Source organism: Mchenga conophoros, linkage group LG7 (genome assembly GCF_057382185.1).
Source record: "Mchenga conophoros isolate Kocher_MC1m ecotype Shallow Benthic linkage group LG7, M_conophoros_male_GT1.1, whole genome shotgun sequence".
NCBI classification, from domain to species: Eukaryota; Metazoa; Chordata; class Actinopteri; order Cichliformes; family Cichlidae; genus Mchenga; species Mchenga conophoros.
In genome coordinates, this window is record NC_140532.1 from 36680333 (window position 1) to 36705822 (window position 25490).

Genomic DNA, 25490 nt, shown 5'->3' on the forward strand with positions numbered 1-25490 from the left:
AAGATCTTCAGTGTCCGGGTTTCATCAGAAGAACTCCAGGGGAGAAATTCAGATATTCAGCCATCTGGCTAACCACTACAGAGGCAGAACTATGGCCTCCTCTTTCTCATTTCTCTGTGGAGTGATGGCGCCCAGCAGAGCATGGCTGGCTCAGAAAAGATTCAGGCGCCATTCCACTGCATGCCCGTGTTAATCACCCCCAACAACCACCATGAAGATGGAGCCTCTTTGGAAATCAGACGGTGACCATAAGGCTGCATGATCTCTTTGTCCATCTCTAGTGGAATGGCAAAACTGGCAATGTGTTGTCTGGGAGGATCTGGCTTCTCAAAGTGAAATGCATCCCTAAAGGTTAGTTAGGTAAGATAATTAGAGAGGATGCCAACAGAATAATTCCTGTCACCATAGGATTCATTTTCAGACAGAAGGATTTAAGGTAATTTTACTGTCAGTTATAAAAATGCTCTCAACTCTTGGGACTAAAATACTCTTGACAACAATTGCGGTAATCTGCCTCTACATGACATCACTTGAGTTCTCCCACTCAGTCAAAGATTAGGTCAACTTGGAGTTCCCCACATAAACGTTGCACTCACAATTCAGACTAAAAGCATTCCCCGAGGAACCCAAAAGAAAGGGAAAAGAGGCATATCATTGTTCCACATTGTTTAGGTGGAGCAGTTTTTGACTGTGCATGATAAAAAACTTAGAAGACTGGCTGACTCATGCTCAAGCAACTACAGAATACCAAATGTCGGAGGTGAAGCATAGCATTGCAGTGCAGTGCTATGAAAGTTTATTACTTTGCATCATGAAGCATTTGGTATAGTTTCAACTACTACACCAAGCTAACAAGGTGGGTTTAAACCATTCTTACCATACATTCCATGCGGACCCCAAATGAGCTAATCAAAAGGCAAAGAAACTACATTCAAACAGTCAAGAAAAAGATTTATTACAATCCATATCACACGATACGATAAAGCACTGAATTCTAACTTGTAAAAAGCAGGCCTCTGCATTACCGATTTTCTCTGGCTATGTAAAAAGATAGCCCTTTTATAGCCCTATGGTGAAGCATATTAAACAACCATGAGATGCTAATCTAGAACTGATATAAAAATCCTCCCATTTCTTATCCACCCACAACACTTCATTTGCCTGTTTGTTAGTCGTGTGATCAATCAAACTGAGCGGCGAGATTAACACATGGTCACATCCCTATAACACACCTATTCTGGTGATTTTAGGACTTTGAAATTGAATACGCAGCCCCTGATATTTCTGCAGCAGCCTTTCCACTTGAATTGTCACACACACATTGCCCGCATTCAAAAAAGCTGAGTGCTCACAGTTTGCATTTGGATGCATACCATTTCAGCCCTTATAGTTCAGGGGAAGGGGTAATGCTGTGTATCAGTGAAGGAATAAAACTGGACTCTATAGAACAAAATTCTTAATTGAATTTATAACTATGATTACATAATACCGAATAATACAGGATCATGTGCAGCATTTCATCTTTGTAAAGTCCCACCGTATTGTAGTGCAGTGGTTTAAGTGTTGCAGTTATTCCAGGAGGTTTGTTATGGAGGATAATTTGCCTCTGGTAGGGTCTTCCTAGGGTAATTGGACCACTGGTGAAGAGCTAGATGGAGAGTGATCCCTATGATAACCTAAAGATCAAGTGACCAATTTACCCTGCCAGATCAGGTATACCAGGTCCCGTCCTAGGTTACTAGTCACAGGGTCTGCTCTTCTGTGTCCCCACCAACCACAGGATGAGCTTTAGGGGTTTGGTGTCTTGGGAGTTCTGGTACCAGTTTGCTATACAAAGACTGGCCTGTGTTCCACTTTGGAGTTCCCCAGGTGAAAATTGAATTGGATATGTTTGTAATCTCCCCTCAGTTTGGTGCCTGTATTTTGGGGGTTTTCCCAATGAATGAGAGGACCCCTCCCAACAACTTCAGAGCGCATTTACACCCAATGACAGTTCAGAGTGCACAGCCTTCTTGGAGTCACTGGAATGAGGTGTTGAGGTTCTACATGGGGACTCTGTTGCCCTACTGGGGATCTTTAACATTCACATAGGCAATGACTGACTGACCTGGAAGGGTGTGATTGAGAGGAACAGCCTGCCTGAGTGCTGCCCCAAGCAGTGGAATTTAAGAGTTTGGTGGCGTTATTCAAAAGTGAGAGAGTGAGGGGAGAGTGGATTGCAAGACTAACAAACAAATTTGTGTAATCTGTTGTTGTGAAGAGGGAGCTCAGCATAAAACCCAAGCTGTCAATTTACCTGTGAACCTATGTTCCTACTAGAGCTGGGCGATATGAGATTTTTTCATATCACGATATGCTTTTTTCATTTCAGGCGATAACGATATCTATCACGATATAAGCCAAATAACTATATTTGTAAGATTTAAATGTGCCGTTGCTCACAAGTAAAATGTGAAATAATCAGCAGCTTGTTTTTATTTAAATATTTATTTCCCATAATAAGTTCAACAGGGTAGATGTACTTAAGGAACATGAGACTTTTTCAGATAAATAAAGGCAAATATTGCAAACTACACAAAAGGCAGCCGCTAAAGCGTTTAAGTTTCAAAATAGAACAAACAAAACAGACTAAATTGTCAATTCCACTTAGAAACAAAATATTAATTCTAAAAATAAATCTTAGTTTGTTTTACAGAAGAACAGACAAAACTGACTAACCTTTGTCAATATCAAATAAACTGAGAACTAAAAGGAAATTCTCAATCTCTCCTTGTTGTATAGCTTAGCTTTTCAAACAGTTTTAACAGTTACTTTAGTCTGACAAAAGCCGAATGACGAATTAGCGCTTCCAGTCAGAGACTGAGGCTACGTCCACACGTACACGGGTATTTTTGAAAACGGAGATTTTCCGTTTTCGTTTTAAAAATAATCCCGTCCACACATAAAGGCAGAAATGAAAGAAAACGCTGCTATGAACATGCCAAAGCAGCAGGTGGCGCTAGATTCCTAACCGTGCAGAAATGTTGGCCAATCAGAAGTCTAGAAGCCTCGGTGGGAAAAAGTAAACAAAGCTGGGGCATAGAAGCAGAACCGAGTCGTATGTGTGGAGGGACAGTAACTGTGTGTATATGTAAGCATTTAAACACTGCAGAGAGTAGAATTAACAGTAACAGTATTGTAGAAATTCATTTCACCGAAACAATAACGTGGCGCACAGTGTGACGCATGCACCAGTTTATTGTATTTCCAGACTTGCTTTCGGCACATTTACAGTGCACGCTACTCTGTTTTTGTCAGACTTGAAATAGCCGAAATACCTTCACACTACGGAACTTCTATGGCTCTTCCGTTCGACAATCTCTCCGGCATTGGAACCATCATCTGTTTTCTCTTCGGTCACGCTCGGTTGATTTTTCTAGTCGGCACACTCATTTCCTCCATTACGCGCTGGCTCCATTACCCGCTGGCTGCTTCCCAAACAAACACACGTGCGGCTTGGCACTTGTGCTGTACGTAACAAGTCACGCGACGTGACGCTGCGGCTGTGATTGGTTCGGCTCTGCGCTACTTAATTTGGATTGGCTGACCTTTTTTTTTTTTTTAAGAGGACAAGAGCGGCGAGGTCTATCGCGATAGCTTAATTTCTCTATCGAGTAAAAGTTATATCGCGATACATATCGTTATCGTTCTATCGCCCAGCTCTAGTTCCTACCCTTTCTACCTAGGGCACAACCTCTAGGTAGTTACTGGAAGAAAGAGATCACATATACAATGATGGCTACGATGGCTAGGCTCTCCCTTAGCGATAGGGTGAGTAGCTTGGACATTCAGAAGGAACTCAGAGTAAAACCGCTACTCCTCCACATCAAAAGGAGACAGGTGGTATGAAGACATGACTAGGGTGCCTCTTAGACGCCTCCTGGGTGAGGTATTTTGGGCATGTCCTGCTGGGAGGAGGCAGTGAGGCAAACCTAGGACATGCTGGAAAGATTACCTCTTCGATGGCTTGGAAAGCCAGCCCTAGATGAGCTGGAATAGGTAGACCCAAACACAGATAAGTGACAGAAAAAGATGGATAGATGGATGGATAATATTTATTTATTGTTAAGTCATATTTAACTCTAGATTTAAATATTTTAATGTCAGTTTATTCCCTGGAGTGACTTTTAAATGTTTGCGTTGTTCTGTAAGTGGCTTCATTACCACATTCTATTACAGCTGTGACTTCAGTTATACACAGTACTTGCAGATGTGCCAAGCAGCAACCGCATAAGCAGCAGGCCCACACACTTACAATGTGTATACATGTGACCATTCATTTGCACCTAATGAATATTGACCTCAACTACTATGGCATTTATTCATCTGCTGAATAATGCAAGTACTTAACCGTTTTCCTATTTATGACTCTCCTATGCTGCTATGCATTATTTCTCATGCAGCACTGCAAGTTGTATGCTTTTACTGCCTCATATTAATTTATTTATGAGAGTCTATAGCATACAGTGAGTTGTTATCCAATTAATGACTGTGAAGAAAAGCTCACCTTATGTGTTCCTTTTGTATGACTGTTCTTTTAGCTTTAAGCTATGTTTCAGAAAAATAATAAAAAATCTATCTCACAAAGAAAAAAAAAACTAATTGAGGGTTTTTTTTTTTCCATCTGTGTCCAGTACTGTGCAAATGTCTTGGGTCACCTCTCATTTCTTCATATTCTGCCTCCAAGAAGCCAGACTTTCTTGCATTTTTTAAGTGGTCTTGATCAATAGTTCTCCAGGCTTTCTGGAGGTTTTTCAAAGTTTGTCTCTGCACACTGGCTGCTTTTTCACTTATATCAATCCAATCTTTGTACCTGACCATTGTCAGATACTTTCATTATTTGTAAATCCATAAACACTGACCTTTCTATTCACTCAATCATAAAAACGGCACCTAAAACAAGCAACAAGGGTTGTAGTTTCAAAGTAAACTATTTTCGTGTACCTCAGTTGCTCCCTTCATTTGCTAAATGTCATGCATTGTTTAAGTCAGCCCTGTAAGAATCCCTTTTGGGCCATTAGCAATATTCAGTTGCTTTTGTTTGTACAGCTGACGCATGGATTAACTTTAAGGCAATACATCTTTGCTAGCTCAGAAAAAAATTGTCCCAACTTGAAAAGGAACAGCTGGGCTGCAGCAAAATTTTAAATGGTCTCCATTTGTTTTTAAATTTGTTGCTTCTGTTTCCAAGTGAATGCCTGCTTTATAGAACAGCAGCCCAGGGAAATACTCAACAATAAAAACTTATTTTGCTGAGAATGAGGGATAATCCTAGCATGCACAAATGTATTGCTCTATTGCTGTCCACTCTGCTATATTGTCTGAAATATATAAGTATTGTCATAGTTTTAAACAACATTTCTATAGTTCTAATATCACCGTTGTTAAACCACAGGTGGTGCAATATTACTAAAACAACATGGTCGTGACCACAAGAGTTCAACCGCCACATATATGAAGAAGAATTACACTTGCAAACGAAGAAAAACGTCCTGGAACTGATTCCATTCTTAATCTGACTTCAGGTTGATAAAATGCCCACATTTGTTAAGCTCCTCACACAATGACTCCTTTATCAAATCTTTCATTCACATTATCTCTGACACTACAGGCACTGGCAAGGAGGAAAAATGACCCATAGACAACGCTGTTCTGAACAAATGTAGACGACTGGCTTAAATGTTTCAGTGTTAATGACATATTTGTGGGAGTGATACTCTTGATAACTCGAAGGATGATTACTCAGCCAGCAATACTGTTCTGTGACCCTTAGGTAATCTGTTCACATAATTAAAAACAAGAATGACTGTAATTATTTTCTTTGTTTTGTTTTTATATCCTGCAGCTGCAGCACAAGATTACCTGACAGTCAAAGAAAAAAAAAAGCCAGGTTAATGTAAATCAAAGAGAAGCAACAATTGTTAGTAAAATGCTTTACAGCTTGTTAGTGCCGCACCAGTTTGGGCTGGTTTAAGTTGGGACGTTAGCTACCACTGTGTCTGTTTCATTCCTATCAGAACTAGATATTGTAACTTTTTTTATTTTTAACTAACAAGAACAAGATTTAGGTTCCACAAAAACAACAAGTACACTGGAATCTGTATCCAGTTTTGTGACAGGTCGAGACTAAGGCACGTCCAGTCCCTCCAGGAAATACATAAAAAAACCAAAATACTGTTTATAGGTCAGTCCTGCAAATGTCAGCGCTCAACCCACACAGACGTTAAAATTTTGAGGGGAATTTTGTGACCTCAGGAGTCGGATCACCTTACACAAAGGTTAGAATACACCGGCCCAGACCCATTCTCTCCTTGTCAATCCCATTAGCTTCCAGGGGCACAGTCTCAGCTGTTCAACCCAAGACATATCCCTAATGAGTTCCATTAGCAGTATTACCTGCATCCGGCGAGCGCTGAGGTCATGGGGTCAACAGTAGACCTAACACTGAGATTAAATTACTCCAGAGGGAGAAAAGGGTGGGTGGATAGGTGTCTACAGTGGTTACTACCCCCCTACCCACTCTGGCCATAAACAGAGATTTCAGAGTAGAAAGTGCACTGACATTTAACATGCTGTTTGGTTCATACACTCCCGTTGATCTCATTTTTAACCACGCAGATCTGAGACAGGGCAATAAGTGTTGTAAGTTTGACCTACAGTGAACAATGAATGTATACTGTAATCACATGACTGATGAAGACAAAATGAAGCAGGGTTTGATTAGGGATTTCAATGCAGCTGTCCAGGTTTTGCCATGTCACAGAGAAGGAGCACAGAAAAAGAATGACAGATGCAAAAATGAATGAAGAAAAAGATAAGCAACAAACAGATTGCACAGGAAGTACCAAAATAACAACACCCTAGTCTGATGTACTACAACCTCTTTTATAGCCTTTTACCACTTTTCCTGCCTCATTAAACAGGTATAAAGTAGAAGAATGAAGATATTTTTAGCAAACATTTTTTTGGTAAACCCATTGTAGTCTTACAGATTAAGCTACATGTGCAAATCTCAGCACTAAGGAAAGGCTCTTAAAAATAGACATAAGCAACAAATTAGCTTACATATTTTGGATCTCATTACAGATAGCTTTATGTGAATTTCGCATGGTTTCCCCTATTTTGCCCCAGAGCACTTAAAAAAGAGATACTTAATCTAAAGTGCACCACTTCCTGGTTACAAGAAAGAAAAAAAGAAAAAAAAATCTTGTCTGAAGTAGGGCTGCCACAAACGATTATTTTGATAGTCGACTAGTCACCGATTATTTTTGTGATTAGTCGACTAATCAGATCATCATCCATTGGACGTACAGCGTACAGCTTATTGCACCAGCAGCATCTGCTCTTATATAACTATCATTAGCTTACAGCTTTAAGTGTTTAAGATCTGTGCTAACTAAAAATAAAGACAAGATGATAGTTTATTAAACTTCACCGAAACAATCTGCAAATTTCATTAAAATTTAATAAACTCCTTGCTATCTAAAATATAACAGGACACCGGAGTAAATTCTCGAGCATCTCACACTTCTGATAATCAGCTGTCTGCTTGATGTTTATTCAGTTGTGTAGAAACTATAACTTTAATCTCAGCCAAACCGATTTACTCAGGAACAAATAAAATACTGAAAAAAGCCAAACAATAACATTTTTAAGTTATCTAAGTGACTTATATATCATGTTTAACCTGAGTAGCGAAAGACGGCGGTGGGTTTGAAAATGATTTGCCAGGAGTCCGGTGCTCTCACGGCGCTAGTGAGCCTTGCCCCCGGCTAGCTATCGAGCTAGTGGGTAACAGACGTCTCCGAAAACGTCGGAGTGCTTTTGAAAATATGTGGTGTCCTGATAAACTGAGCCGATATTTGAGGTTTACACAGCTACATTTTCGCCTGAAAATATGTTAAACGTTTATTTTGTGACCCAGAAAGAATAATAAGAGTAACATTAAAACTAACTAGCTGCCGCCATTGTTGGAAACTGCGCTGGGCTGCGCTATGAATTCTGGGACACAGCTTCTTCTTCTTCGGGGTTTAACGGCAGCTGGCGTCCTTGTACATGCAGTGCTGCCATCTTCTGTTTCAGTCCGTTATTACACTCTTAAATCCTACTACTCATTCCTGCGTCTTTTGTGATCTTACAAAGCTTCAAACGACGCGTCGACTATTAAATTAGTCGTCGACGATTTTGATAGTCGACGTAATCGTGACTAGTCGACTAATCGTGGCAGCCCTAGTCTGAAGCTGAAGATCCAACTGTAAAGTCCTGCGTGCAACTGTTTAACACAGCATAGAAGCTGTTTTTTCTCAATGAAAAGTGGCTTTGAATCCTCTTATTTGTATGAAATTTCATTGGCCGGCATCAGTCTGTGAGCCCCTTAAAAAAAAACAAAAGGATGTCTTTATACCACAAACCTCTTGTTGTTTACCCCGAGTCTACCTAGTTAGCATCAAACAGCATCTAGAAAAAGAAAGTTCACAAAGCTAGCCACATACTTTCCAAAGAGCTGATAGAGACAAAACAGGACCTACAAGGTGAATGAAAATACAATTTGTCAAGTGGCGAGAAAAACAAATAAATGCTAGGCAACTAACACGTTTTCCACATCAGCTGTTATCCCTGTGTCTGTTATTTATAGTTATTTCTAATCCTAGCAGCAAAAACATTTCAGTCAGTTTTCTATAGTGTGATTTTTAGAACCGGATGAATGATGCATAACACCAATATCATGGTAATCCAAGTTTGCAGGAATGGCAGAATTAAAAAAAAAAAAAAAAAAAAAAGAATTCAGATCTGATCCGGTTACTTTCCATCAGCAGCCAATATTTCTGGTGGGAGCTGGACAAAGAGGAAGAACCTCAATTATGTTGAGTGGAAGCAGCAGGCTCTGTGTGGGATCTGGAGCCCTGCAGAGTACTGAGAAACTTCAGTGCAGCTCTGCAGGCTCCCCAGCTTCAATACTGATTGAGTCTGAACACAGGTACTGTAACATACTTACAAACATAATAAACAAGTGCACGGTCACACAAGGAAACAAAAGCACAGCAAACACACACACACACACACACACACACACACACACACACACACACACACACACATATATCCACCTGCTCATCCCATAGGCATTCACAACTAACAAAAAACAAAAGAAAATAAGAAGTGAAGAGAGAACTGCAGAACACTCAAAAGGCTCAGTCTCGTCTTTCAGACACCGCCTGAGGCATTGGATTCTGAATAAGTACACTTTGAGCTCTGAAGCATCTACAGACACCAGCGCTCATTAGCCACCCGTTTACAACCTTGAGGTAAAGGCAAACAAATGCTGAAAAACACAATTAGGAATTCATTTGACCATATAAATGAAGGTCAGTTTCACAGTTTCCTTTTAAGAACTACTCCACCTCCTCTCCTGTCCACAAAGGGGAAGAAAGACAAAATCAAACAATATTTAATCCCCCTTGGTCATGCTCTCTTTTGGTATGTAACTCTATAATTGCAAATCTGATAACAGAAATATTAATGAGGTTAGTGCCATGATGTTTAACCACATACACTAGGAATCAAAATGGACAGTGACAAATTAGTTTCCGAGTGTGTATTTGGTCCTGTATGTTATCGATTAAGTTAGCACAAGTGCACCATTTTTGTTTTAAGAAAACAGCTAGCTTTCAGCTGGGAGAAAAGAGGGCTTGTCCAGTTTTTGGCAGCTTATTGTGAGCACAAAAATATACAATAATATAGCAAGTGATTTTATTACTGAGAGTTTTTTATTTATTTATTTATAATGTTTACGTTGTAAAGCTCATCCTGTTGCCTATTACCAGAATATATAATTAAGAACTATACAAAATTTGTAGATCTGTGAGTTGAAGATGAAAGCTGCCATTTCAGCATGCTCAAAGGGTCCGGGCTTACATACACCGCTCTGTCAAGAGCAAAAGATGGAATTTGCAGAAGCGTAATCTAGAAACCAGTGACTACTGTCTGACACACAGCCATGAGCTGGCATCCCATGTGCCTTACTGTGAAAAACTCTTGAGCCATCCCGTCTTTCTTTATATTTTGCTTCCAAGGACTCAGACTTTCTTCTAACTTTGTAGTTGTCGTGAGCAAAAGCGCTCCAGGATTTCTGAAGGTCTTTTAAAGTTTATCTTTGAACATTGGCTGCTTTTTCATTCATTTTCAGTCCAGCCCTTGTACCTAACCATTTTCATAGGAATGTGTTTTTGTTTGTTAAGCCACTCAGTCACTGAATAATGAATGAATAAAATAAACATAAAGAGGTACCTAACACAAGGGGTGAAACAGTGTTGCGCCTACAAGCTAGCAAAAAAAACCAATTTCAAATTTTGTCTTTGGTCTTTGCTATTAGCAACATGTTGCAAAAACACATCATTTGTTCCCACTTCTTTAGTTGAATTTCTGAAAAATACCAAAGATAATAGGTTTGATGTCATTTTTGCACCAATAAGGTGACTCCCCCAGAGCTATTCGCTGAAAACCTGGCACATCTTAGCGCGCAATGTGGCCTTAAAAAAATTGAGGAACGTAGGCAAAAGATGAAGAGGATAAAAGATCAAGTATCTGCTGCAGTAAAGTCTGAAAGTTACCGCCTTAAGAAAACAAAATCCATCAAAGACACAGGACCTGAGAAATATATCTGCCCCTTCGATTGATCCAGTGTTCATCATCAGAAACGTTTTCAATGGAAGGACGGGTGTCAAGAAACTAATCTTTAAAAAGGGAAGCAGGAAAAAAAAAGGCTGAAGTAAGCCAATTTCTTTACTGGAATAATAATAAAGAAAATCAGTGGCAACAGGTCTCTGTTTTTGCCTTATATACTTCACATGTTTCAACACATCACTGCACCTGTTTCCCATTTTACTAGCAAAATATGTAAGAAATGAGGGGTGGCTCAAGACTTTTGCAGAGCACTGTACAAGTGGGTCAAATGAAACACACGTTCAGGAAACTTCAAAATTTTCATCTTAAGACCATGAAAGCATCATCAAGTCATAACATACAAGGTAGAAAAGCACACTGAGTGGAATTTCAATTGCAAATTCATTAACTGTCGACATGCCGTGTTTTGTGAAAAAATTATGACCATCGTGTTTCTACCAGGAATTCTCTTTGATGTCTGCAGAATGCACAAAAGCACCAAGACCACAAACCGGGATCAATGCCAAACTTGAAAAGCATTATTGTGATTAGGCTCTGTTAGCAGTAGAAGTAATGGATCAATAGAAAAAGGAGAAACACATACTTTGTGTCTTTATGTTCTTCTTTCGCCATAAACCACCTTTACGATGCATCGGCTCTACACCTACTACCATGTGTTGAGGGCGTCTTAACTAAATGTTAGAAACTAGTTATATTCACAGACAAAACTCAATTTCAAACCTATCAATCACCGCTAAAGTTTATCCACTGGATACAAGAGAAATTTTGTACTGAGCAAACAATATAATTGCTCTGCTTCAGCTCCTCTTCATTTGGTTAAGCCACTAACTGTGTGTTCTCGGTTTTAAAGCACGTGAGCTTTGACCTTTTCCTTATCATAAATCACATACTACTGTTCTGCTGCCAGGATTTTGTTTAACCCAATTTGTCACCGAGGACACCACTTTCACCCTCGCTGCAGATTCACTCAGTGGTACTGGGAGCTCGGGATTAGTGGGCGGATCAAAGCATGCCATCCAAGTCTCTCTCTCTCTCGCCCTTGTAATCATTGAACCCAGTAGCTTCTGGAGGTGATAAGTTAAGGCCGCTGTTGGTTACCAGGCAAAGAGAGGGGGATGGATAGCGATGCCACTAGCATTTACTTTCATTGATTAATATGTAATTCTTTCTTCTGTTAAGTGTTTATTGTCTTAAATGGAAGACAAATAGCTTAAAATGTCCACCACAACGCGCAGAATCTTACATGACATTCTTGTTTTGTTCAACAGTTGCAAATGATCCCATTTGATAAGCGTGAAACAGAGACAAAAGTGGCATTTTTGCTCCGTTTGAAAAATACACACATACACATACACACTTGCAAATGAATTCCTTGTTGATCTGGCTAATCAAATTATCTTTTCCTGATTAATCAAGGACAAAGAAAGGAGTGTTTACTAGAAAACAGCACCCAACACAGACAGAGCAAAAAAAGCAGACAGACAGACAGTAGACCCACACACACATTCACACATTATTATGACAGAAAGAGGTCACAGAAGGTGTGCCAAGCATATCAGACAAATTTGCTGTCAGTGAGGAATCGCTTCCTAACACAGCTATTAAAGCCCGCAGGTATGACAGTAAGAATAATCTAAATATGTCACAGTGCCAGTGCCAAGACTTCTTCACCATGTGCAGCGGAGGCTGTGTGGTATTTCAGTGCAGACATCAGGGTGAATAAAAGTCAATAGACATGTTTGCCACAGAGCACTTCTACTCCACCACCGTGGTCATGTAAACTTCCTGTGGCACCCGACACTTCCTCTTATTGGCTTTGGAAACATGAATGAGCTGAAGTGCAGAGGGAGCTTTACAGAAGCAGAGGCGTGCAATAGCTACAGTTCAAACCTCTAATCTCATTGCCATGAAATCTTGGGTTTCGTTTGAGTTTAATTACATACACACGGGGATACTTCTCTTTGAGTCTCTTCCAGTTTGCCATTTCCCTTCAACTTGAGACAGGTAAAAATTTAAAAGCAAATAGTGCAGCATCCTTTTAAAACTGCTACCACCAGACAAATGGTGTATACTAAATCATCAACCATGGAAGAGCATCACTCTAACGTTCCATAACGTTCCTTTTACTTTATTTAGTGTCCTCGATTTTCTCTTCCCTAAGAAGCTTATTATCTTTGCTCACTTCTGCACAGAGTTAGACTGTCTAGATAACACCCAATTAGCACCCTTGGAAGTGAATGTGAAGATGCTCTAGCTGCCAACTGTATGTCAATTTCATTGGGAGGGGGGGCTGATACTTGCATGAGCAGAAATAAAATACTGGGTAGATAAATGTTTAACCTTTTTAGGGGGAAAAAAAGAAATGAACGGAATTGGCTTTTAAGTGCTCCTGGAGCCACCAGCAGAACAGCTCATCATCAACCTTGAGGCCTATATCACCACATGGATCCAGGTGTGACACCTCCAGAATAAGGTGTTAGTGGGCATAATTGCATTATTTTCTCCACCTGGGAAAAACTAAATGAAGCTTGCATGTTTTAACACACAGAGCCCACCACAGTATGTGTTTAACTGCTGTATTATCACAGATACACTGATAGAATTTTTTTACTGCGCCAAGGAATGGGCTTGTTGTGACAGGAAGGAATCTCTGGATCAGCTGGGGAAATACAGGCAGAGAAATGTACAAAAAAAGCTTTCCAAACAATCAAGGAAAATCGTGGAACATCTCAGTGGGAAGTGGCTACCCAGGGAATCCCAGGGTGTGGATGTGTAGCAGCGTAGTGCATATAAAAGTTTGCCCGGGGGGCGTGTAAATCAAAGCCACCACTTGGTCGTTTAAAATGTATACCGAGGCGGACTCACCTGTGACATCTGGGGTCTGAAATTGATCTCCTTCAGGTCCACTGATCCTGGGGAGAGATTGTGCAACATCTGGCACAACAACACCCCATCACGCAGGGCCTGTGCCAAGTCGAAGACGGCCGACGAGGGCCACACAACCCGGTGGTTCGGGGGCAGGACCTTGCAGTCTATCAACCACCGTCCGCATTGTCTCCACTCCTCCATATCTTTCTCCGAAGTCTCTCCTCGCAAAATAACCTGGTTCTCGAACTGGCTCAGTGCGAGCAGAAAAGCGTTGTTTCACGGCGCACGAGCAGGCACTATGGTTGATTTCCCACCGGCTCCGGGTGTCTTGATTATTCACTATGTACGCAAATCAGGCAATTTCGCAACTTTGTATTATTCGCAGTAGGTCAGCTCACTATATCCCCATGTCCAGGCGCATGTCAGCTCCCCTTTCTCCTCAACGTGAAGGCTCGGAAATGACTAAAATAATAACAGGGATCCACTTCGGCAAACAGCGACGATGTAAGCAGAAAACGGAGACGAGCTACGTGAATTTTCTCCTCTTCATTCTTAAAAAGTTTCCTACTCAACACATATAATCCAAAGAGCGTAAAATGTTTACAACAGAGACAAACAAACCAGCTGGATACAGCAGTTTGTCATGTATCGACTTCACTAGTGTTTCACATTTCAGTGAACCAAACACCACGGGCTGCTGTGCAATGTGGGGAAAGCGGCTTTTCAAGTCTCTGTAGACGATGAATAAAAGCACGGAGTCACCCTTCGCATTTGCATTTATCGTTTCCTTAGTACTCTAAGCGTAAAAACAAGGACTTCCACTCAGTCCCAAAAGCGAAAGATAAAAAGAAAGGGATAACAGACCAGACTCTCTACAACCCTTGGTTCAATCTCTTTTCACAACTGTCTAAACGTCGCTCTCCAGCAGCGGAAACATGTCCAGTCTGGGAAACAAAAAAGGGGGACATCTGTGTTTACATGTATCCTGTAAATGCAACTTCGCCTCGCGCCTTTACGCACGCCCAAAAACAGCGCTATCAGTGTGTCCAGCTTAGGTTTTCTCTGATTTTTGCCTCCCTTCCGCTCACGTCCTTGCTCTCACGTCTCCCTCTCCGTGTTTCCCTCTCGGACAGAGATGTTTAGAGATCCCAGCTACCGATCGTAGCTGTTCAAATCTGAAAGGAGACCAGGCTTCAGGCTCGGTATTGGCCCAGGAGTTTGAACTTGCCCCTATGTGCTGATTAAGACACGTAAAGTTAAAAGTCGGGTAGTTTGCTTTAGCGGCTCCACTCTTAAAAGAATTTGGGTTTCAGGGAGTATTTTTAAACTAAGCGTTAAGATGCGCCCTCTGATGGGTGAAGCGCACACTGCAAGGGCCATTGGCATAAAGGGGATATATATATATATATATATATATATATATATATATATATATATATATATATATATATATATATATATATATATATATATATATATATATATATATGTGTGTGTGTGTGTGTGTGTGTGTATAGATAGATAGATAGATAGATAGACAATTCTTATGTTTGCAGAAGCTTTCCGTGTTATTCTGAATATGCCTGCTAGTTGTACTGTAAGTCGAGAGTCTTGAGCAGATCACTGGTAACCTAGAGGTTTGAATTTTCAGTTACTGTTCAGATGTTGACATCCTTCATTTCTGAACACTACATTTTTTTTTATTAATTCTGATCCCTCACCAGAGTAAGAATGAAAAGCAACATGACTAATGCTATAACTTTTAATTTGTTCTAATCCAAATCTAGGCGATTTATGTTTGAGTCTTACAATCTGAACACTTTTATTCTTTATAACAGTAACACAGAGCCCACACAGAGGTGGACTCTTTCCAAAAACTCTTTGTGTCTCTGAAAAGACTTCTTACAAATATTCCATTAGTTTGTTACGCAGAGAGGAGCGGTGAGAGAAACATCAGACTTCACTCTATCTTAACTGAAGTAATTGTTTTATTGTCTCTTGCCAACATCATGCACATACAGACAACAACTTCCCAAAAAGGCCCCCAATCCATTTCCTGCTCCCTTTAAATACTCTAAAGACCACGCCTTCTCAATACAGACTGGCCTATAAAAGAGCTGCAATTGAGGCAAGCCTCCTCTTTACTGGGAAAACAAGATGGCCACCACAGAGGTAATCTGCAAAACACTTTGTTACATGAATGCTTCCGAACATAGTTAAAGTGTTACAGTTGGAGTAAAAGTAACATGAAAATAATGAGTACATTTAATTTTCACCTAAACAAAATGTATTGTCACTAAATGTCTCACACAAAAGTCCTTTTGGAGCTTATTTTCATGTTGTTGGGCCGATTATTCAATGCAGTCCTTCCACACAAGTACACAATAATAATACATCCATCTGGGTTTGGGTCAGGGTAGAACGAGTTTATGCAGAGAAGCCCACACCTCCCTCTCTCTGGCCACCTTCCTGAGTTCATACTGGAGGAACATAGTAGGGTTCTCAAGCCAGCTGAGAGATATGGGTCTGCCATGGAGCCTTCTCCTGGTAGGACATGCCCAAAACACCTCACCCAGGAGACATCCTAGCGGTTCCCATATGGTTTCAGCATCTTGGTCAATTGCCGGAACCACATCAACTGTTTCCTTTATTGTCAGGAGCAATTTGGGAGGGTCTTCTAAGACAGAGTAGTCTAGGGTGAGGGGGCAGACTAAGAGTGATCCAGAAAACTGTTTTTACAAGAAGAAAACAAAGGGACATGACTACCCTGCCTGGGAAAGGGTTACACTTTAAGGGAACTAGGCATAAAAATGTATATTTATGTCCATAGTAGTGGGGTCTCTCACTCTCTTGCTTAGTTCCTGTGGCTGGTGGTATTGGCTACATTTTTAGACTGTGAATAGCGATGCATGAACAAAAGCAGTACCAAAGCAGGCTTTTGTGGTGGAGCCATTTTTATAGACAATTAGGTCAGAGGTTTTCAGACAGCATTTACCCACTTCTCAAGCCAAAAGCACTTAATGCCTTTACATGTTTAAGTAGCAATTAAATCTACAAGTTGTTTTATAGTGAAATAAAGATAAACAAAGACGCAAGCTCTTTTGCTTCCCCACGCCTCCACAGAATCTAAACAGTAACTGAGAGGGGTTAGAGGTCAAAGAGGAAATAATATGTAAACTTTTGGTAAGGAAGTTTGCACTCACTCTAGGGAGCTAATAGAATAGAATAAACCTTTATTATCCCACGGATGAGAAATTTTGGTGTTAAATTGTGTAAAATTTGGTATAAAATTAAGTTGTTATCACACCTTGATTTGGGAACTAATAACTAACTAAATGGTAAATGGATTGTATGTGGTTTAATGCTCCTCTAGTTATAGCAGACATTGAAAGCACCTACGCTACAAGCCACCGTCATCCTTCCAGAAAGTCCTGTTTTATTGCATGCATACAGTGTCATTCAGCTTGACACACATTGGAGACATTTTTTAGTGTTCACTGCCTAAGAACACTTCATCATGAAAAGCGGATGAGCTCGGGTTATGTACTTTAGTAAATTAATGTAATTAAGGGGAAAATGTATTTGCTGGATTATTGTCAGTATCCACTAGAGGTGGGAATCACACATTACCTCACAATAGCACACTGATGATATTCTGATGCAGTAATTCTGTGGTATTTGACACTTTGCAAGACAGAAACTCAGTGTCTGTGTAACTGAAGAAGAAAACATACTCCTAAAAAAGCAAGAGACTGTAATTATCTCTAATTTGCTGCACAAGAGTGTTAGTGTGTGCATATTAACATTATTCTTCAATTTAAATAATATGTCAGTTGGCTAATATGATCTTATGTTATGAAGTTATGAAGTAGTTTCTGAGTAAATGTCAGGAGAAACCATTAAAAACGTCTGTTTGGTTTATTAAAAATGCTGATTTTTGGTGACTGTGTGTCTATGATCAAAAGAAGAATCAATTTCATACAATGCAGTTTTGCTATTTTTTTTTTTTTATTATTCCATTAGCCAGTCTACAGTCATCCTCAAACAACATCTAGCAGTTTGTAAAAGGGCGACTTCTGATTCTACAAAACAAAAACGGCGGATTAGTTTAAAGTTAAACAATTTCTTTATAAAAACCCACACACCTACCACTACAAACCACATTTACCATGATTGCAAATGCTCAAGGCTGAAAAATGCAGTTGGCTTGTCATAACTTGTTCAGTAATGGGTTACCTGTTGTTTCTGGGAATGCAATAAAATGTGTTTTAAAAGGAGTTCACAGTACTTCGAAACGACCAGATTCTGAACATTGTATTTAAAATCCAGCACAGATGTAAACAAAGACAGCAAATTAAATTTTGAGTACTCCAGTTTCAGGATCCTGGTAGCATGCATGTTGGCTAACCGTTCCATAACTTTCCACAGTCGACAGACAAAAACTGATTTGCTGGTGGATATGGCTTTCCTCAGTTTTACAAAGACTGATGGCCTCACCTCCATAAAATGAGACGACATGCTTGCTACTAACCAATCTCATCGGTTCTGTTTCCAGACACAGTGGGCAGCTTTTCTCACCAACAGGAAAGAAAGACAGCAGTTTGTGTGCATAGTAAACATTTAACCTGGCAAAGAGACAGATGTTCCCCCCTCAAGAACTGATGGAGTCAAAGCAAATGCAAAATATGGTCATGCATGTTTAAGTTAGCAATTCAGTCATGTACTATCACGTCAATATATTTTATTGTTTCACAGAAATAAAAAAACCAACAACAATGTTTTGGCTATGATTTGTCATTTGATATATATTTTGGGTTTGATTTTGCTCCTTTCTTTAATTGGGCAGCTACCTTTCTCATTTCCATATCCTCCCACTCTACCGGAATGTTCCCCAATGTCATCTTCTGTTAATAAAATAATCACAGTTGGTCAATTAATCTCTTAATTGTCACCAACCTCAATATGCCACCTGTTTCTTGTTAAACCCCCTTTGTCATGTCTCATTACTTTATCAGCTCAGTCATCATTGCATCTTCCCACCTCCACATTCCCACAGGGACATAGCACATTTAGCCAGTTTGTCTCTGGGCATATATGAGAGAAGTAGAGCAAAACCTGATTTCCGGTGCTTCTTTTGAAATTGAAAGATTTTAAAGATTGCACAGCTGCTGGCCCATACGATCTTAAATCACCCATATAGAAACCGGGGATGGCTTTGGTTTTCAGAAGGCTTGAGATGACTTCTTTTTTTTTTTTTCTTTTTTTTTTTTTTTTTTTTTTTTTATATAGCAAATTCTGTGCAAGTGAGCAGTTTAAGGCACTGGAAATGTACCACCAGAACAAATTATGTTTTTCCTGTTTGTTTAAGAATTTGGAGAAGGTAGTGAATTCTCATAGTATTCTCCCACTGTACTATCCATGGTGCCCTGAAAGCAGTAAAGGCTGACATGGACAGAATTTATACTAACAAAGAGCAGCTAAACAGAATTTTTCACAGAAACCCACCATCTCACACACTTCTTGTCATCTAGCTCCCTGTCACTGAAGAGTAAGGACTTTATAAGCTTCACCTTTCTTCCATCTGCAGCCATGTTTACCTCATAAAGTGACACAAGGGCTTTGACTGTTCACAGATTAATGGAGATATCAAACATTCCCATGGTAGCTGCAGCTCCATAGACTGTATCAAAAAACATGGACATATCCACAGAGCCATCACTTATTGGTTAATGAAGTCTAGGAATAGAAAAAATATAAACATTTGTCACTTAAGTACAGGTAGAAGTACAGATATTTGTGTGAAAAATAATCTGGCAGTACTGATTCAACTTCTTTACTCTTAAGTAAAAGTGAAAAAGTAGAGGCTCTGAAATGTAGTGAGAGAATAAAAATATGCAAACCTAACTGAACCTTGAAGTGAGGTTTAGCATGTGGAGGACCCTACGATCGGGTGTAGCAGTGTAGTGTGTGGAAAAGAATTAATTAGACATAAGTTATAATAATTTCTCCTGTGTAATCCAGTAGACTTTTGTTTCTGTTCAGGCTATGCTGGTACTGCTCTGAGATTTACTGCTCATCGTGCATTCAGACAGCTGAATTTAACAAAATTATAACCCCTACACTGTATAAAGCTAGTGTATCCATAGAATTCAGTGAGTAAATCACCAGTTTAAAATTGGTAATTTATAACTGTTACCCCGTTACGTTGACCATGAACACCACAGCTGCTCTGAAACAGCAACCATAGATCATTACTGCAAACTTTACCAAAGTCCTGAAAATGAGCCATTGTTGCCCGCACTAAACTGCCTTGTACTGTATTTCATTACAATCTTTGAATAACAAAATGTTTGTATATATTTGTTTTGCAAGATGTTCCATGACATGAAAATATATAACTGTCGTCAAAGGTTTTGATACTCATCATAAGCATGAATGTCATGGTAATTTTTGCTTTTACTAATTTCTTTGAACTGTTATTTTTCTAAAACAGAATAGTTGCACAGCATATATCTTTTATGAAAAAAACTGAGTGTATAAGTTTAAATGTATGTTGGACTTCAAAAGTATACATACAGGCTCAGCAAGCTGCACCTTAGCCAGATGGTTTTGGTTACCATGAACAAGTTTGTGGCATAACTGTGGCTGGACATTTGACCACTCATCTTGGCTGAATTGGTAAAGTTAATTTAAATTTTCAGGGGGTTGAGGTCAGGCCTTTAGGAAGGACATGCCAGAAGTTTAGTGTTATCCTGCTTCATCCATTACAAAACCAGTTCTGATGTGTGTTTGGAATTGTTGTCTTATTGTTGCTTTAATTAAAGTTGAAAAAGGTATTCTTCTTTCATTATTCCATTCACTTGCTGTATTGTACCATTACCAACGGCATTAAAACAGCACCAAAGGAGGACGCTATCACCACCATGCTTGACAGCTGTTACATTGTTCTTAGATTTGAAAGCTTCACCTCTTGACACTGTGGCCAAATAGCTCAATCTTTGTCTTGTCTGATCATAAAAATGTTATCCAGAAGGCATTTAGTTGGTCTATGTGGGCAGCTGCAAATTTCAATCAAGCTTTAAGGTGTTGATTTAAGAATAAGGGCTTCTTTCTTGGTCACCATCTTCTTAGTCTATAGCACTGTAGAACTTGCTTGACTCTGGACACTGTTGCTGGTGTTCCAGTAGTTTCCAGTTCATCACATCGCACTTTTACGATCCCTGATTTGTTACTGAAGATCCTAACCAATTTCCTCTTATCTGAGTGTTACAGTTTGGGACTTCTTCCAGATTTTGGCAAAGTGGTAATACAAACTGTTTACCCAGTTCCTGTTTTTTTTTTTTTTTTTTTTTTTTAAGTAATTAAAGATGTAGTGCTGTACAGCTATTCCGCCCTGGATAAAGAACAGTTAAGAATCCATTAAAAATCCCAAATTACAATGACATTCATGCCCATGATGAGTGTAAGTAAGCTTCTGACCACAACTGTGAACTTCAGGAAGACATCATGTATAGATCAAATATCTTTTTGCTAGATCAAATGAGTGGAACGGCTCTTTTGCAACAGGATATATGAGCTCAAGGCACACATTCTTCTACATCTTCTATATACAGTGTATGTGCAGACCGCATTTCTAATAAAATAATGCATCACAAGTTTTGCCATCCCCATGGGAACAGCTATCCTGCTTGAGACATCAGTGTTTGATTAATAGTGAATTAATTGAACATCTTTCACAACTACATAGAGAAACATCTCCTTCTGGTTGCAGACTTTGCACTGATATGGAAAGGCAGGCAAGATGGACTATGTGGAGGATAAGCCTCAGTAGTACTGTGCCTTTTTGGAGCGAGAAAAGGCTCTGTAAAGATGCTCTTTCTAAAGAGCAAATATATGTACTCAGTGGACATTTGGAGATTTCATACTTTGTGGTTTTCTGATCTTAAAAGCACTTTCTTTGATGTACTTCCTATCTGCAAGAAGCATCAGCAGAAAAAAATATAAGACTGAGTGTTAATGTGAAACACTTTGCTTCAAACGATACCATTATATCAGATCTGCATTTAGTAGTTTGCCCCCCATCTTACTTGGCCCAGACAAAGCTTTGTAATCTTGTATGCAACACAGTCCATATAAAAATATATGAGCAACAAAACTGGACACTGAAAATATCCTTTGTAAAATTAATTCTGTGATGCACAAATGGTCTTTGAGTTTGGCCTTTGGGTTCTGAGCCATGAGATCACTTAACCTTTAAGGACTGTTTGAACAGTTCCATCAGCCTAAAATATGGCCTATAAATCTTTAAGCAGGGCATTTTTTATGTGGAGGATAGTGTTGCTAATCTCTCTCAAATTCCTGAGAGAGAGAAAAAAAGCAAGACAAATGGAGTCCTGGGATTGATTCTGAGAAGAAGAAAAAATGACTTAATTTTGGAGGATTTTTTCAGTTTTACTTCTTAGAGTTCACTTATGGCAATATGTGATCTTTTACAGAGATAGAAGAAAAGAACATATCTAAAATCCCATCCAGACAGATAAATAAAGGTCAGCACATTTCAGTGAAACCTAATGGAACATCCAGTTATGGCTTTTTCTTTTTTTGTGTGGTGTTCCCCATGCATTTCACAACATAACATTTAAGAAAAGCACATGCAGGATATAAAAAAAATCATAAAGTGGATGCACGTGCTAGCTAAAGTTGCAGTAATCTAAAAATGCCACAAACAAGCTTGATGTCTGTGTAATAACAGAACAGGCCTTCTCCTTGCACAGGTGCTACTGGAGTACCTTCGAGTAAGGCACGTGAACCTTAGCACCATCATGCTTATCATGATAGAAAGGACAACGATATAGTGCAAGATAATACATGGCGTGTGAGTTTAATGCAGTGCAATACTGCAAAAATATCATGCTCGGCAAAATATTTTGCTGGGTAAGTAATGGTTTTGAATAGATTAACTAGAAGCATAAAGTTTGTTACAAATTGAAGATATATTACAAAAAAGAGGCTCACAGTATAAGAACATCATCTGCTAATTTGCAATTATGGTATATGTCACATTAGCATAAATCGTTTACCAAACAAAAGTGGATGCATATGAAGCTCAATCTGTAAAGTTCATTCAAACTGACATTGACATGAAACCACAATCATTCACTTGTATTAATTTCTACTGGGTTTTCTACAAGGTGATAAAAAGAAGAAGGGTAGGGAAAGAAAAAAAGAAAACAAGACAACCATTAATCAAACGAACTGTGCGATGTGTTTGTAGAGATGCACGTGTGTGGTCTTCTTAACACTATATTCATGCACTGAGTGATGGCCAGAAGTGGCAGAAATGACTAGTTGTCACTGGAGCTGTGGCATTGATCAATCATGCCCTGAGGTTGCAGAGGGTTGCTGCATGTGGCATGACAGGAATGCAGGTCACAAAGATCACATCACCCAGCAACATGCACACTGCAAAGACAGCAGGCTGGTGTGGCAGAGAGAGAGGAAAAAAAGAAAAGGGTAAATGATGAATGGCCTCACAAACCTCTCCAGCACTACACAACTGAAGAACGTGACTTTTTTTTTTTTTTTTTTTTTTTTTTACAAAAAGGGATCTGCATTCTTTTAAATAATTTTTAGTGGTTTTCTGATTTTTACAAATCAGATAAACGTTCTTGTATGAAATGGCAAACTGTACTGACGAATGATGAAAAAATGCATAGGAAACAGACGAACACTGTAAAATCAAAAGCAAGAAAAAAAAAAAAGAATAAAGATTAAGATGGCACATGATGGCCATCTACTGGTGAGTTCAATAACTGAGCCACAGGTATACTTTGCACATTTTTTTTTCTGCCAGAAAGCTTTTCTTTGCTCCCACAGACATCTCACACAAACCTTCCCAACTCCATATATGCTGTCATTCTGATGTATGTTGAAAGTTGCACTGAGATTTGATGAGTGTAATCTGGTGCAAGCACCAGCTGTTCAAAGCGGGCAGCACTGGGCTTGTGCCAGTTTTGCAAAGCAGCTGGACGGTCAGATGGAAGTAGAGCTAATGTTTTAGGCAGCTTTCTTTCGCTGTTAGCTGTTTCCTGACAATGTTATAAGCATTTCCCATCCACTCTGAAGGGTTTTTTTTAAGCTTTGTAAGATTTTTTTTTTTTTGTGGGAAAAAAAAAAACCTCAAGAACCCAGGAGACAGAAAAAAAGCCAAGATGCAAAGCTCAAGCAAAACACTGATGCCACTGACGTTTTGGGACCCCAGAGAACTTCAATGAGAGCCTTTATCCACAAATAAGGAAAACTTGGAACAGTAGTGAACCTTTCTAGAAATGGTAAATAGACTGGTTCTTATATAGTCCCACCAACTTTTTAGTTAGTAGGTAACCTGCGCTACCTCCTGAGTCAGACAGGAGGTCTAAAGAGTATCACAGAACTGCAGACCTCACTTGCTTCAATTAAAGTCAGCGTCCATGATTGAGTAAGAAAGAGACTGGGCAAAAATGGCATTAATGGGAGAGAGTTCCAAGAGGAAAACCACTGCTGAACAAAAAGAACACAAAGGCTCGCTTTACATTTGCCAAAACACATTTCAATCACCAAGACTTTGGGGAAATTATTCTGTGGATAGACAACACCAAAGTGCAACTATTTGTTAATCTGGTGTGAAACTAACAGCATTTTATAAAAAGAACTACAAACACAAAATCAAACATGGTAGAGGTAGTGTGATAGTCTGCAGCTTCTTTGCTGCTTCAGGATCTGGACAGTTTGCTGTAATTTATAGAGAGCAGAATTTATGTTTCTACCACCAAATCCAGAGGGAGAACGTCCAGCCTTCTGTTTGTTCCCTTCAGTGCACCTGGGTTACACAATAGAACAATCCACCTCTGACTGGCTCAATAAATAAAATAAAAAAAGATTTTCAAGTGGCTTAGTCCAACTTTGGACTTAAATTTGACTGAGTTGCTTTGGTATTACATTAAACAGGTCATTTATGCTTGCAAAAACTCCAACGTGACTGAACTAAAATTCCTCCACAGTGGTGTTACACACTCATCGCCAGTTAGCAGAAATGCTTAACTGCAGTTCTTGCTGCCAAGGGTGGCACAACTTGATGTTGGGTGCAAATACTTTTTCCAGGTAGGTTTGGATAGATTTTTTTTCCTTAATAAACACATTCACAATTTAAAAACTGAATTTTAGTTTTACTCTGGTGAACTTTGTCTAATATTAAAAGAAAGACAATATTAGGAAGCAGACAGGTGTTATTTTCAAGTATTCTGATTTTTAGTTTATATAGAACAAAGAAATATATAAAAAAAACAAAATAGTTACTACAGGAATGGAATTTGAAAACAAAACAGTATGCAACAACAAGCACTGTTCATATTCCACGCAATCAACTCTCCATTACATCTTTTTGCCATCACGAAAATCTCAAATTTGTTATTAAGGTTTCTGGAAAGCAATTTTTATGGTGTGATTTGTTCATGGGAAATTACATTCCCACTGTTTGGACTGTTCCTCAAAGCAAACTGCAGTGTTTCATAATGTTCCTGGCCTCTGCTGCTCAATTTCATCTTCATACAGAATAAAAATAAGAAAACTGTTGAGACCTGATAATTCATCAGTCTTATGTAACGTGCATTATTCTTGCATGGTACACCTAAATGCATTTAGTGCTAAATTAACCCTTTATTTACCATGGGCCCGCTGGTGGGCCTATTTTTAAAGGCACTTTTAAATGATCATAACTCCATTACCGTTTGTGCTGAAAAGAAAAAAATTCCAGTGATTTCATAAAGAAGAGTAGAAGAGCTTTATGGGGATATCTGCCTAGATGTTACCATGTGCACTCACATTACTGTACTTCTCAACCATTTTGGGGGCTTTTAAGAAAA

General features: G+C 39.2%; 1 protein-coding gene across 11 annotated transcripts in view; it reads right to left on the reverse strand.

Annotated features, from left to right (window-relative positions):
- The window catches only part of vav2 (vav guanine nucleotide exchange factor 2), a 202474-nt gene extending 187608 nt beyond the window's left edge, over nt 1-14866 (reverse strand). For all 11 annotated transcript variants that reach the window (XM_085279103.1, XM_085279102.1, XM_085279094.1 and 8 more), the window contains exon 1: nt 13588-14866. In XM_085279103.1, the coding sequence (XP_085135229.1) occupies nt 13588-13791 (204 nt within the window). In that variant the 5' untranslated portion in view covers nt 13792-14866. The remainder of the gene's footprint in view (nt 1-13587) is intronic.
- Between the last annotated feature and the right edge of the window lie 10624 nt (nt 14867-25490).